This window comes from Batrachochytrium dendrobatidis, assembly GCF_000203795.2.
Source record: "Batrachochytrium dendrobatidis JAM81 unplaced genomic scaffold BATDEscaffold_11, whole genome shotgun sequence".
NCBI classification, from domain to species: domain Eukaryota; kingdom Fungi; phylum Chytridiomycota; class Chytridiomycetes; order Rhizophydiales; genus Batrachochytrium; species Batrachochytrium dendrobatidis.
In genome coordinates this window covers 40,179-55,411 of record NW_006281109.1, presented here as the reverse complement: position 1 = coordinate 55,411, position 15,233 = coordinate 40,179, and the positions used below count along the sequence as shown (strand labels likewise).

The 15,233-nt window shown below is 37.4% G+C and overlaps 4 protein-coding genes across 4 annotated transcripts; all 4 read left to right on the top strand.

Moving 5' to 3' along the window:
• Window positions 1–160: 160 nt before the first annotated feature.
• Window positions 161–2,242, top strand: BATDEDRAFT_90966 (uncharacterized protein; the record flags this gene model as incomplete). The annotated part of the gene is made up of 1 exon (XM_006681190.1): window positions 161–2,242. The coding sequence occupies one exon, from the start codon at window positions 161–163 to the stop codon at window positions 2,240–2,242; it is 2,082 nt and encodes a 693-aa protein (XP_006681253.1).
• A 2,453-nt stretch (window positions 2,243–4,695) lies between these two features.
• On the top strand, window positions 4,696–6,322 carry BATDEDRAFT_26758 (uncharacterized protein; the record flags this gene model as incomplete). The annotated part of the gene is made up of 4 exons (XM_006680980.1): window positions 4,696–4,923; window positions 5,009–5,921; window positions 5,993–6,182; window positions 6,259–6,322. The coding sequence occupies 4 exons, from the start codon at window positions 4,696–4,698 to the stop codon at window positions 6,320–6,322; spliced, it is 1,395 nt and encodes a 464-aa protein (XP_006681043.1).
• Window positions 6,323–9,658: 3,336 nt separating this feature from the next.
• BATDEDRAFT_90968 (uncharacterized protein) lies at window positions 9,659–10,249 on the top strand (the record flags this gene model as incomplete). Its single annotated transcript, XM_006681189.1, has 1 exon — window positions 9,659–10,249. The coding sequence occupies one exon, from the start codon at window positions 9,659–9,661 to the stop codon at window positions 10,247–10,249; it is 591 nt and encodes a 196-aa protein (XP_006681252.1).
• A 2,569-nt stretch (window positions 10,250–12,818) lies between these two features.
• BATDEDRAFT_26756 (uncharacterized protein) lies at window positions 12,819–13,723 on the top strand (the record flags this gene model as incomplete). Its single annotated transcript, XM_006680979.1, has 2 exons — window positions 12,819–13,201; window positions 13,360–13,723. 2 exons carry the CDS (start codon window positions 12,819–12,821, stop codon window positions 13,721–13,723), a joined length of 747 nt encoding a protein of 248 aa, XP_006681042.1.
• Between the last annotated feature and the right edge of the window lie 1,510 nt (window positions 13,724–15,233).

The following is a 15,233-nucleotide window of genomic DNA, read 5'->3' as shown; positions in this document are numbered from 1 at the left end:
AAACTTGATGCTATAGACTCTGACAAACTCACCATCCATTGCTGGGAATGAACCCCTGGCCTCTATTCAACATACAGTTGGTTGTTACGTTCATTCACTGATTATAAAATCAAGGAGTGATGCGGATGATGCAATGTTTTCCAATCCAAACCAAATTCCCATGGGTGCCATTGATCTCTTGGAATGGCTTTCTGGGCCGAATGTTAATTCTGCAGTTGATTTGACTGACAAACAAGTGCTATCTCAGCAGCAAACCAATCTTAATCAAAAAGTTGTATTTCCGCTGGCTGGTCGAGAGAAATCGCTCCAGCACATTGCATCATGCTTTATGGCCACCCATCAAGAGCGCAGCAATATTGATCGGAATTCAAGACGTATTCCTGTTTGTACTGGTATACCGGGATTGGGAAAAACTCGACTTATGACAGAGTGCTCTACCACAGTTTTAGACATGACAAAGATCCAAGGCAAACGACTTTCGGCAATCGTTTCTTTTGGAAATGACGGGAATGCCTATGGCGAGATTGACAAGCTCCTTGGAATCAAATGTTCATTTGCCTGGAGATTGCTCCATTCGGTTTTCAAGGCGCAATACATGTTCGATGTTTGGATGCGTGGAAAGTCACCAATAAACAGAAGCGGGCTCACAATGCAATTAGCTTTATCGACCATTGAGCTTTATTGGAGTCAGAAAACTCGAGACAACATACTTTTATTTGTCGGAGTCGACGAGTATCAAAAACTCGGTCAAGATAAACTGAGTTCTCTGCTGGATATCTTGTGTGATTCTTCTTATCGTGCTAAAGTGTCAAGGCTTACATTTTTCTGTATGTTGGCGGGAACTGACCTGATTATGATTCGTATTGCTCAACCATCACATTCTAATATTGAGAGAACGCCAATCCGGTTTCTAACTCACATGGAATCAATGGAGGTCATTTGTCCTTTTATTTCGGATACACACTGTGGATTCGTGGTCAGTGAAGCCTTTTCTCAAAATGTCTTTTATCTAGGCGGAGTGCCAAGACTACTGACTGAGTTTGCAAAACAAGTTGTATCCATGAAACTGGCTGATCTAAACGAACACAATTTTCGGGAGGCAAGAATGGTTGCGCTTTCAAATTTGCAATATCCTCAATTGCCACTCGCTGATATTTTGAAGCTACTGGCGATTTCTTTTACAAACACGCCTGTTACATATCCACTAAACTGTCCGTTTTCTGAATCATCGCTACCTTCTGCAAGAAACCTTACTTGGAATCAAATGGTTTCAAACGGGATGTGTCAAATTCAAGATGATGGTCAAGTGATTGTACCGTTCCATATCATTGTTCAGGCTTTGAAGAGGCCATTGAGTCAAAGCGTCGGTCTAAACCAATTTGAAGCGGCACTCCTATCATCGTTGAATGGTTTGTCGCTTGACGTTGAATATCCACTTTCCAACATGACTCGTTGGTCACCATGGGAGTATTTTGGTGCTAGTTTCTACTGTATCAGAATCAACTCGTTTCTTGTATTGGGAATATCGATACTTTCTTTGTCTGATATACTGTGTGGATCGCGATTTGATTCAGGTATTTTCAATACTCAAGTTCACATCAGAATTGCTGAAGTTTTCCAATCAAACGAGCAATATGGACCTGATATGCCACGGATGATCACTCGGAAACACAACAGCTGTTGTCTCGTTGACTGGGTTGACGGCGAGACATTGCAAATTGTGCTCAATGGTGAGAATGGACCAGGAGTGGATATATACTTTATTCTGAAATGCGCAAAATACTCTGGCTATATCATAGTTTTGGATCAACGAAAACGACTTGGTTCTGATATTACAAACTCGGATCTGACCACTTTCCGATCGAAATTACCGAACCCGCCAGCATTTTTAAACGGGCTCAAGTTGGACTCTGTTTTTGGTCTGATGAGCATATATTCACAGATTAACATTAACCATGTTCCAGATTCAACGTATTTTGTTTCTGCATCAGATTCTCTGTATTTTCATGGTTCACTCTATGATCATCCAGGTTGTTCTATGGCCATTGATGTCAATTCTGCATTGAAAATCTCGATCAAACAAATATTCTGCGGTACCAATCATGAGCAAACGGATTTGGCAGGCAAGGTCATTGAACAGCGCTACAACAAACGCATTGCAAACTATGATGAACTTGAATCATTGGTGTTAGAATGGGGTGGAAAGTTGGACGAGTCGGCTCATGCAAGAATCAAGTTTTAAAAACCTGGTTAGTATTTACATTTTACTATTTATCAGTCATAAATGTAGAAGGTGTAAAACATGAGTTCAAGTATTGATTTTATTGAATTCAGCAAGTGGTTGATTGCAATAAATGAACGTTGACTAGATGTTGGCATGTACTACACAAAAATCAACCAAATCATTGCAAATTTCAAGTACTATTTATTCAGTTTCAGTTTTAATGGCATTGATTCATTTTTACAATCTTGGACAAAATATAGCAGTGATTATGGGTGAATCTCATCAATTGTATTCATTCGAGTCAGAGCATGAATCTGGCACGGTAAGCAACCAATCCTTTCAGGTCATCCACTATTGTACACCAAGTATTTTGTCCAGGATTGCACATCTCGAATAAACAGTGTGTGACAACTATGGACACATTTAGCAGTAATTGACAGTCAAGAAACTGGTATCAATATTCCATGTATACTACCAAAGTGTGTAGTTTAATTGTGGTTGTTTGATTGGTACATATTTGTATGGCTGAATGATATGGCTGCAGTTATTTAATCATTTCAGTACAGGAATGAAACCTTGAATGTACATTGTAATCCAAACTTTATATTACAAATATTGTTTAAATTGACTTTTGAAATTGTCAGTCCAATAACATGCCATTAAACGATCATTCGTTGAGTTGAGTGGTGATATTGGCTGTATTGGTTGGATAAACACTGTCGATTCTTGAATCAACACAACAACCATCATATGACACACAATCAGACTATAATGTTGAATCTACACTTTGTGCACTCTTAGTAATCATACATTGTACGATCACCAAGTTTGAACCCACATTCATGTATTGTGTTTGACTGTCGATGCTGTCAATACAACTCTATACACACATTTGTTGTGTTCATCACCATCCAACTCAATCTCACCATTTCAATCAATCTTGGTCAATGTTGATGATTTACACGCTAATTCATTATCCAATCTTGTCTGACATTATTATTGGCTTTAATCACATTTAGTTTGTACAACTGCCATGATTTGTACTACCATTATCATTGTGTATTTGAACACCAAACATTCCAATACATCAATAATACCACAGTGTAAACAGTAATACAGTTGATCAGTATTGTGGCAATACTTTTCATTCAAGTTTGTATTTGGAAATACTCGATACTGGGCAAATGATCGATTATGTTGTACAAACGGGTTATTAGCAGTGAATGAGTAATCAACCAGACTGTTTACAATGGAATCAGACTAAATACATACAATACTACCAATCTATGCAAGAAACATGTATCAACCAAAATAACAGACATTTCTAAAACCAACCCGTGATAAAAGACGGATTGGGCTGTCATATATATGGTTGCATATCTACCAAACAGATACAGACCGTACCATTATGCATGATATCACCCTGTTGTGGCTCAGTTATATCCACAACATTGTGTCTGGTACACATCCAACCCTCAACGCGCCAGAATAAAATCGAAACCACTTGCCAATAGATTCATGGCGCTGTACTAGCGTATACGCTTGGTCTGATGGTGACTAGTTGTATGCCAAACATGAGAGCATCTGGCAGCCAACCCTAGATGTTGTGCACGTTTGGTGAATACAAGTACAGTTGGATGTCACGGATAGCAACAATCGACATGACAGTGGACACTATTGGACATGTACACTGCAATGTGACTGTCAGCAACCATCACCATCAGTGTGTATCATGTGTTTAAAAAGTACTCGCATGCATTGGATTCAACACCACATTTGTGATTGGGTTTGTATTGTATTGGTGGTGTTGTATTGCATATATCAGTAGATTGTGTGCTGATTTGAATGACATGATCATCCATTGTGGTTCATGTACACGATGACAATCTGACCTGTCGACACGGCCAGTTTGTTGAACGACCTGCCAATCTCCAATTCAATTATAGTACAACGTCACTCATTCGGTGTATCAACGACAGCTTGCCGAGTTTGATGTTGATCATGTTGTGGCACGATCAGCAATGTTTGATGTGTACAGTCTACATTAATCTAAAATGACCATGCAGTCATACCAATGGAAAAGTCATGGTTTGAAATACTGCAACAGGCTGTTTGATGCTGTTGTGTCCGAGTGATCCAAAACACGACCAATTGAACAATCAGTCAAATATTTGGTATACAGTGACAGTATATGCTGTAGTAATGGATTGTATGTGTGATGATAACTATCCATAATCAGGGTGATAATCTGACAATACCTGACCACTGGATACATGACCACAATTGGAAATATCAACACAGTATACTACTGAAATTGATTTTCCACTAGCAGAAATGTCTGTGTATTGATTCGCCCTACAGGGTGTTTCTGGGTTTGCTCACCCTACATGGTGTTTTTGTGTTTTATAAATACCCATTTGGAGATTGCCGACTGTCACCCTTAAAACTGCCGTTGTTATAAAACGGCAATCATGTACCAGATCCAAAACACTTTCATCACACTACTCGATACAATGCTGATTACTCTAGAATGCATTCTACTTGCGTTACAAGCGGTTGCTGCAGTTCGACTTGCATTGGAATCACCTTCTGGGATTGACAGTCAATCAAGCAATAGGCTATCAAAACGATCACCCGTTGAATTGGGTGGTGATGCTGGTCAATGTTACAGAATGAGATTTAATGTTCATGGAGTTGATGTATGTATCATGTCATGCATTGTAGTTTGATGTCAACAATATTACATTGATATCAATCTCACACTTGTCGCGTTGTTTAAAATAGTTGAATTTACAAGTCGAATCATCAGTTTTTGATATAGTGGTACCACTTCCTAGTTCAAGCAACGATGTAGGTTTAGCTATACAAAGTATTTCAAGTGGGGAACCCGTTAGTATAAAGTACAAAGGCGATGAGTATAATGGAGTTACATCCACAGCCGTTGTGACGATTCCAGGTACTGGGATAACTGGCATCAATTTACCAGTAGTTGCAGTTGAAAGACAATCGGCAGATATAGTTGGTATTGGTGGAACACTCAAGCAAGGAGTATTTGGAATTGGCTATCACTCGTTTCCAAATCAACATTCACGAGTCACTGCAATGGATGCTTTGTACAATGGTGGTGCCATTCCCAATAACGAGGTTAGTCTTCAATTGTGTCAGTATGACATGTTGCATGAAAGTTTCATCAATATAGGAAACACGGACATAACTGCAAAATGCGAAACGGATGGAACAAGTGTTGCATGGGTAGAATCGCCATCAAACAATCAATTTAGTGTCAACATCAAGAGTGTACTAGTCAATGGCAGACCAGCGGAGCTGCCTGATGAATTCCAAAAAAAACAAGGAAAAGATGGACGTACTTTGTACTCGCGTGTGGAAACATGCTTTTTATACGCACTTTTCCCTGAAACAGTCGTGGCAGCGTTGGTTGATGCTATTCTTAATAGTAATGCGATCACTTCTAAAAACATATTACTTAGGCGCAAACTCGACAAAGAAGAAATTAAAAAAAAACTACAAGCAAATTCTCCAATGTTCAAATCCAACTACAATATCAATTGGGGCAAGCTACCAACGCTTACAATTACAATGTTTGCTCAAACCCCCGTAACTGATGAAAATCGCAACTCCGTTGTAACAATCAAATTGGGTTCCAAAGACTATATGTGGAGATATGATTCTGAAAAATGTAAATATTCGACAATTGCATGCAATACGTGTTGTTTGATTAACCTAGCTGACATACATGTTGGATTATAGTTAGATTTGCTGTAAAAGCTGGTTCAAAGGATCATGCAGTTCTCGGTATATCATTTATGACCCAACTTGCAGTCACATTTGATCGAGCACATAAACGCATTGGGTTTGGTCCTGGATGTGGATGCGAAACTGCGACTGATGGATATCCTACTATTTCAAACAATGATCAGGTGCTCTGGCCATTAACACAGTAAGTTGTTTGGTATTGATGTGTGAGTGTATCGATTGATATTGGTATTGATTATGAATTTGATGCATACTGTTAGATTGCATAAACAACCAAGTGGTTCAGGCTCAGGTGGTACATTTATTCGCAAAAGGAAACCATAACCACAACTGATCAAGCAGTCGTGCCTGAAAACACTCACGACACTGTCAAGAGTCACAAACAGACTCTCAATAAACTCGACTGAATACAATTCATTAGTGACAAACTGCTACTATATGTATATTTAATGTAGTGTATCCATGTTTGATTGTGTGATATTTCCCTTGTTTTAGTATAATCTGTAACCTTTGTGTCTGGATGAAGGATTATAAATATATCACATGATTAGCAAATCAAGCTAATTGTGCAAATATAATGTCCTGGCTAGATTCAACTGGATACTTTAGTTGATTTCAATCGTGTCTTGTATAGTCAAAATAATGACAAATATGGTATTATTGCATTATCATACAATGTATAATAACGGTGTGTTTGTCAATGTAATCAAATTTTGACATTAAAACAACAATGGTTAGTATTTTGCGCTATTCATTCACAAGTTCCTGTATATTCACGATACTACTTAAAACAGACATCTATAAAAGTCGTATCATTTGTACGCTATAATTCCGCCACTCATTCTTTCAATCAAATCATTACCAAGCCATTTTTGTCAACATTCACAGTTGATTTTATCCAAAATTGTGTAAAACAAGTGATTCTGACACTGTTTTCTTGAAACATATCAATTCAATTCATACAACATATTCAATTTAGCAATCTTTCCACAATAGTGTTGGAAAACAGGTCAAGCAACTTATTTTAAAGTTTCAGCTGACAAAACATCATCAAATGCAATAACTGGTGTTTCCAAGTTGAAGCAACATAGTTTCGTAACACCTGTTTGATCTCGTGTAAAATACATGTATCTTTGATAGCATATACTATCCGATTTTCAATAACAGAAATACTCTCCAAAAACTCTTTTATTCATCAGACTCCTGATTTGTTTGTATTTGTTTCCTGAACTGAGTTGAACATTGAGTGTTGAACTGTAATTGACTGATTTTGCTCTTGATTGTTGCATTGCCGTTTATTCTTTGAATTCAACCATTTTGAACGCTTTTCATCAAGTTTGTATTTCAAAAAGAGATGCTACTTGCAACGTTATCGAATTTTTCATGTATAATGTAAAAATGTCTATTGAGCAAACATTTGACCATTGGATTCATTGATATCACAGTCTTATCATACGGCTTTATGTGCATGCTTGTGAATTGCCCAATCACTCCCGTTTTTACCATTGAATATGGTTATAATATGCTTGTTTTTAATGTTTCCAAATAAAAGTGATGGTGAAAATTCATACTGCTATTTCCAACACAATCAGGAGCATTATCAACACACCTCGTTATTGCACACAAACTAAAAAACAGATATTGAACGATATGATATGCAGCAATCCAGTTTAAAAAAAGAGCGGCAAGATTTGTATTTGTTTCAAGCAACATATTTTCATACAAACAAAGCCAATAAATGTCTACCTTGTTAAACCTTGTTAAAGTTGGAATTGGCAAATATTCAAAGTTTATTGCAAAATATATCCATGACTTGAAAAATGATTGTTGTTGGTTGGCTCCGAGATTGAATGTTTTTGTTGCTGTAAACACTGAGACTGGTCCTTGCATGACTAAAAACTTGTTTTTTGACAATCTTGTTGTTGCAAATCTATCAACAGCAAAATGTAAATATAAAAGTGTTTGGATGGTTATATTGTCACAAACACATTGTAATCAACAACGGGAGACATATTGGAGTCAGTATTAGTTTTGATGCAATGCAATGCAATGCAACATTGACAAGATATGCGATTGTGTGTTTGATTATTTTGTGGTTCATGTCAAGCTGTGCGTAGTTGCTAATATTACACCACAACAATACTGTCAACTTTCGAGTCCTGTGATACACCGTTTCAACTACAACCGGATCGAGGTTGACCAGTTTTCAATACACGGACCAGTTGTATAATCGTACAACTGTTGGTTAATCAATGTTTGACTGTCGATGCTTGAATCATGAATATTGTCCAACATACACAACATCGATATCCAATACATCACACATGTATACACTGCATATACAAGCAGTAGCAACGATCAATCCAAACCAACAATGACAGAGTTACACATCAACATATACTCGATCATCAGTCGAGTCTGCATATATCAACTAGTTGCAACACGTCATAATCAATGTGGATTGTATTGCTCACCAATCGATCATGACAACTAATCAATACCAATCATGTAGTCAATACAATCACCAACATATCGATGATTATTGACTTGTGGTTACAACTCGTCAATTGCATCCAATGTTACAGGTGATGCACATCTGATTACTGCAAATCAACAACTTGTCAATCATATCATAGTGTGCATTGCCAACAGACCATGCAATTACAAATCAATGCATACGTGATCAACATTTGATATTTGATGGTGATGAACCAACCATGATTGATTGTATCATACAACTAATACAGTTGCATTGTCTGGTATGTATGATCAACCCAGTCATGTCAAACAGTAACCAATGTGTGTATATCAAGTTTGTGTTGCATGGACACATCAAGGTGTTTGATAACGAGTCCAACGTGATGATACAAACCCAATATTACATGAATATCCAAGTTGATGAATCAAGTCGAGTTGAATGCAGAGCATCATTAAACCACGACATGTTTGAATCATGTCAACCATTATATTGTGACTAGTGATGGCACGGTTTGAATGTCAACGAGTTAGACAGTCGACAATATGTGATAACTGCTATGCGTATGGGTGATTGCGATTTGGTCAAACTGCAACACTTGCATATCACTGAGTCGGTTTGATGTGTGATGTGAGCAGTATGCATAAACTCGTTATCATGGACTATAACCAATACACATCACACATATACAGTGGTAAACACCAACGTGTGGTGTATCCAGTGATCGTATACTAGTTGATTGGTGCAATATGATCATGCCACATACTATTGTATTGGTGATAATGTGTTGTCGAACAGGCGAGATCTCGAGTGTTTGCAACATAAATGGAGTGCATGGACAATATTGCTTGTGTATCGTCATGTAATGATATCACCTGGAATGTGCTATGTAGCGGCATCATAGTGCGGCAATATACTCTGGTCACCAATCTTGATATCAGGGTTTAAATCAAGCAACGGGCGATTGTATAAAGGGAGATCCCTTTAAAGTTACCTTGACATTCATAGCAGTAAATCAATGCCAACTCTGGAAATAAATGCGATAAATGAAATAAAGCCAATACGTTGGAGCGGCCATTCAAGGAACATGCTTTTAATATTACCCGCCAATAATGTGTATAAATACGACACCAAATCGACGTGTTAAATGACATTCATTACAACTTGCTCAACCAACCACCAAAATGAAATTCTCAATTGCCCTACTGTCATCGATCCTTGCTGTCTGCTCAGTTACTACAGCTAGTCCAGTTTACCCCAGTTCGGCCACGAGTGCTGAGACCAGCACTCCAGCTGATGGATCTGACTCTCCAGAATATCCTACATCAGCAGATCTTAAGGAATATTGCGGTCCATTCGATGATACTGAAGTGTCGTATATCAAGGACTCTGGAAAAACCCATGCTAAAATCGAAAAAATGTTTAAAAAACTTGAACTCGTAAGTTATTACATTAGTTTTGAAAAAGGATTGACTACTGAGCTGCAGCAAAAAGTCGAGACTATGAAACAAACTTCGGACAATGGGTTAAGTGCTGCCGAAGCCGAGCTTAAGATGCATAGCGGCATTCTTGTAAAACTTGAAGCTGAGAAGCAGGAACGCATGGATAAAAGTTTGTCTTTGATTGACGAAAATAAGTTTTTAATGGGAGAACTTAAACAGTACATGAGTCTGGATCCATCAACGAATGGTGATCCTACTTCACCAAAAACAACTTCTGCGTATGAAAAATGTCACAAGTTCTTCCTTGATAGTTTTATGCAAGCATTGCCATAATCTGAACATGATGCAGCTTTTCAAGATTCTGATGTTCAGCAACAAACTTTTCAATCAGACTTGTCACATTGTTGCAGCTCAGTGGGTTATCGACAGCCTCATCCAGGATATGTTGTAATGCAGCGTGTATTGCATGTTAGTTTACTTGTCATTTGTCATTCATTCAATAAACATCCTGTATTGTTAAACCATGTGTATTAGACTAATGACTTGATCATATTGCACAAATCAACTACCATACATTGTATTGATCATTGCTGAATCCATGCAATTGTGTATATTGACATTTTGGGTTACCAATCAACACATTGCATTTGACACCAACTCATTGGTACCACTAGACTATTTGATTCAAATGATACGAATGATTCGGCTGGTTTTGATAATCTGACAATCTGACAGTATCCACAAACCCATGTTTAATATTTGCACATATTCCATTGACATACTACAAACTGACATTGAAGAGTCTCCCTTTATATGTTGACCTGTAACCTTGGCTGAGCCGATATCTGACCATACACTCGAATATCATATGGTTGATTGAAAGCTTCACCCTCAAAAGGGTTATGGTCAAGGGTTAGGGTTAGGGCCAAGAAATGAGCATAAACCAAAACTGAAATGAGTTGACACTCGGATATTAGTTGGTCATCAATATGTGTTGTGATATTTCATGCTTGTTAAAATAGCAAGTGATTGGCATGATTCAACGTACAAGTAGTGTATAGTGAATATCGGATGATACTGTTTTACTTGAACAAGAGTGTTAAATCCGTTGGAATAAATGTAATTTAGTCGTCTATTTCTGTACTACATTTTACACCCTCATTGTTACACAACATCAAATGTCTGCAAAGAAAACAGCTGGAAATGGAATGCGTTTGTAGGAATACGAAACACCATACACAAGATGACAGCAGTATTGCATACATACAAATCAAAGTATGCTCTCATGATTGTCAACGGATTGATTAAAAACAACTTTATATCCAACTTGCTCATCAACAACCAACAACTCTGTTGGAGTTTTGTGTAATCTGATTTATATTAATTTAAATGGAGGTGTGTGTGTATGATCTGTGACTGTTAGTAGTTGACAGAAAATAACAAATCAAAAGTGTAATGGGTGTTGCACAATAATTCAGGATCAGCAGACTTGGTTTTTTCAATGATAATGAAAAGATGTAATAAAACAATAATATGTTGAAATGGTTGGAACAGTCATTTATTAATAAATATGAGTTATAGTCAGTCTTGTAGTAATTGATTGATTGTATCTTGGTGATACGAACAAGTAGAATGTATGATGAGCAATCAGAAAAGTAAATTGATCAATATGTGTAATTCCTATTGTTTACCAAGTCAAATAGTGGAATTATGGCACACAAACATTGGTGATACGAGTCCCTTGGATCATCACATATTACCATTTAGTATTCTGCATGGATACTCGACACATTTGGTAGTCATACATTGTATGGTCACCAAGTTTGAACCCACATTCATGTATTGTGTTTGACTGTCAATGTTGTCAATACAACTCTGTACACACATTTGTTGTATTCTGAATCACAGATACGATTGCAATCTAGTTCAACAACAATCATGGCACATGTCAGTAATGCAACCATGCATGTCAATCACCACCAACAACACCACTGAGTTGTCAATCAGTCCATGACACTGACTGTTTATTACACACCAACACTGTCAGTATTCCGTTTACATGACTAGACTGCAAGTTGTCGTATTTGTTTCTGTAGATTTGAAATTGTTAGTAATCGAGTTTTGACATTCAATTCGTGCTGTTTTTGTATATTTTTGTATATTGCTGGACATTCAACTCAACGTCTTGTTCCAAAGTAGACATGTGTTTGATGCCATGTTTGTATAATCGAAACAGGAATCCAGTTTGCCAAGTAAATGCTGCAAGACTCTTGACAATCAGTCATGTACAGTATTGAGTCGGATGTTCATACTATTGATAGCATGACAATTGACAGTTCAAGAGTTATGTTGAAGCTTTTCTAATCATTGGCAATACTTTGAGTTTGCATATTGAAAGTATTACAGTTGGTATAGAGTATTGATACTGCTGATATGACCATTGAGTCTGTATTGCATTGAACAGGACTGCAACACAGTATCATATCACTAGATCAAGTGTTGAGGCAGAGCCGTTTGAAGGATTTTACCACTAATATTTGACCAGCTGTTGTGTGGATAAACTGTTACCCTATACTGACCGTAACTTGAAACTGACTGACTATGCCAATCGATCTTGACATATTCTTTAGTATATGGGTCAGGGTTAGCAGTCCTCGACTATGAGCCCTGTTTCATTCAATGGTTGAAAGGCTGTGCATAAAAGAGTTTACACATGAGTATATGTGCTACATATACCTAAATGGCGGTCAAGCTGTTGCTGCATAAGCTCATATAACCCGTATGTCTTGATCATATATTTAATCGCTATGAAGGTATGGTTCATATCCACAACTGGCTCATTCATTACCAAGAATTGACCTACTAATCAACAAGCTTTATCACATTCATTCTCGTCGACAGGATGAAATTCATATCGACTATTGTGTTTTCACTGTTGTCGGTGACAGTCAGTGCAGTAGTCATTGATCGTCCGTCTGCCAGCGAATCAGAATCTGTAAAAGAATGTTCAACACACATGCAGCAACACACTGGTATTTGCGCTTCAACTGGAACAGAGCAACAATCAACTGAAACCAATCATGATGTAGCCCAGTCAACTGTAGATCCCGATGATTCAGACAGTTCTGTTGAACAGTCCGATGAATCATCGTCATACTCTCAGTCCAAACAGTCAGATGATGATATATTTGACAACACACTATATGACGACATCTGCCATCTTCCTAAAAACTATATCCCAGAGAACAAACGGCCATTCTCACACCTCAGCAAAGGCTGGATAAAGTCGAAAAAATAATGAGGAATATGGGTATGGAAATTCCAACTGATGTTGGAGACGGATATCCACACAAGATGAGCACCAAGGCAAAGGAAAGAATACTAGAAACTAAACGAAGAGGGTATGGGCGTAGAATGAGCTCATCTGATAAAAAGAAATTCAGGAAACTGAGACTAGGAAGATTATGGATGTGTCGCAAGTTGGCTCTTGAACCTCTCGAAGAAGAATCAATCAGAGTTGTATCTGAACCTACTCCAGAATTAAAATCCATCTTGAAAACCGGATCCACTTTTAAACCCCACGGCTCAAAACACGATCATTCTAAAAAACATCAGCAAAAGTCAAGTCACGATGCTGGTTCAAGGGAAGCTAAAGTGCACTTTGTACCAACGACTAAAATTGCTAGATATTCAAGTGAATCTAGTGTACTGCAAGAATATGATCTTCAACTTCTTCCACCAGAATCAAGGTTTGATAGATTCAAACGACAGATGCTGAGGTTCATTGGATATAGAAGGCATACTTGAATATTTCTACACAAACCACCAGAACTAAAAGTGTATAGTAAATCAATGTTTGGATAATAAACTGCTTGGTAATTCAATTTCATTGTAAAACTGGAATCACGCTATCAACAACCTCGTTTAGAGTATGTTGTACTGCAGTGTGTATATATGATTTATACTATCAATTTGCATTTGTCATGTAAGCATTCAGTCTTGTTTGTCCAATAAACACCTTGCATTGTCACCACCATTTCAATGTAATAGTATGCTTGAATTGATCATATTGCACCAATCAGCTACTGTGCACTGAATGTATCAGATGGTGTCATGAAATGGTGGATAATATTCATAATTGAAGTATTGGCAGTCAGTGATTGAATGATACGATCGAATACCGCTGATCACTTTGTTGGTGACCAGTATCACATGTGGTCAATATCAATATGTTGCACAACAGTCATTTAAACAGGTTGGAGCATACCATATTGTAGCAATGCAATCAAATTGGTACAACACATGTCAACATACATGTAGTGTAGTGTAGTGTATTATAGTAGTGATGATTCAACCAACGACATGCGTGGTTGTAATATTATACGTGAAACCACACGATCATGTCCATGTTCATGATTATGGTGACATACAGCATTACAATGATGGGTCAGCAGCAATGTGATGGAACTGGATGTGCAATATCAAAACCATGTTTAGAATACGTGATATAACAACAACTTGCAGCCATATTGACGTAAATGGACCACTAAATAACAGTGTTGGTGTGTGATAGACAGTTGCATTACTGACATGTGTCATGATTGTTGTTGAACTAGATTGTAATTGTATCTGTGATTCAGAATACAACAAATGTGTGTGCAGAGTTGTATTGATAGCATTGACAGTCAAACACAACATATGAATGTGAGTTCAAACTTGGTAATTGTACAATGTATGACTACTAAGAGTGCACAAAGTGTAGATTTAACACTATAGTCTGATTGTGTGTCGTATGATGGTTGTTGTATATCAAACACGCAATGCAGTCAATGTGTAGTAGCCATTGTATATTGCAATGCAGAATACAATCACTGCAGGATGAATATCAAAGTGATCCATTTGACATGAGTATGGTTGTAAAAAGGAGCGTTTGTGGCTGCACAACACTCTTGAAGGGTGCTTTTCAATATACTTGATCAAAGGGTCGTAAAAGCATAATTCAATCGATATGATCATCAAATTGATCAATATGATATTGTGATTAGGGAGCAGCATACTGTCTAGTTTGATAGTTGCTCACTACAAGCAATCAAGTAACCCTGTGTTGTTGGTTAACCTAAAAGGGTTGGTTTGCTATACAAAACATACAAATACAATCGATTACATTCAATTTTATAATCGACACCAGTCTCAACACTTTACTTTTGTATTAATTGTTTAAACCTATTGACCAATCTAATGAAATTGGTTGATATTTTATTTGTACTGAGTGCAGCAGCAACCACTAATGCAATACTGACACCGACTGATAATAATG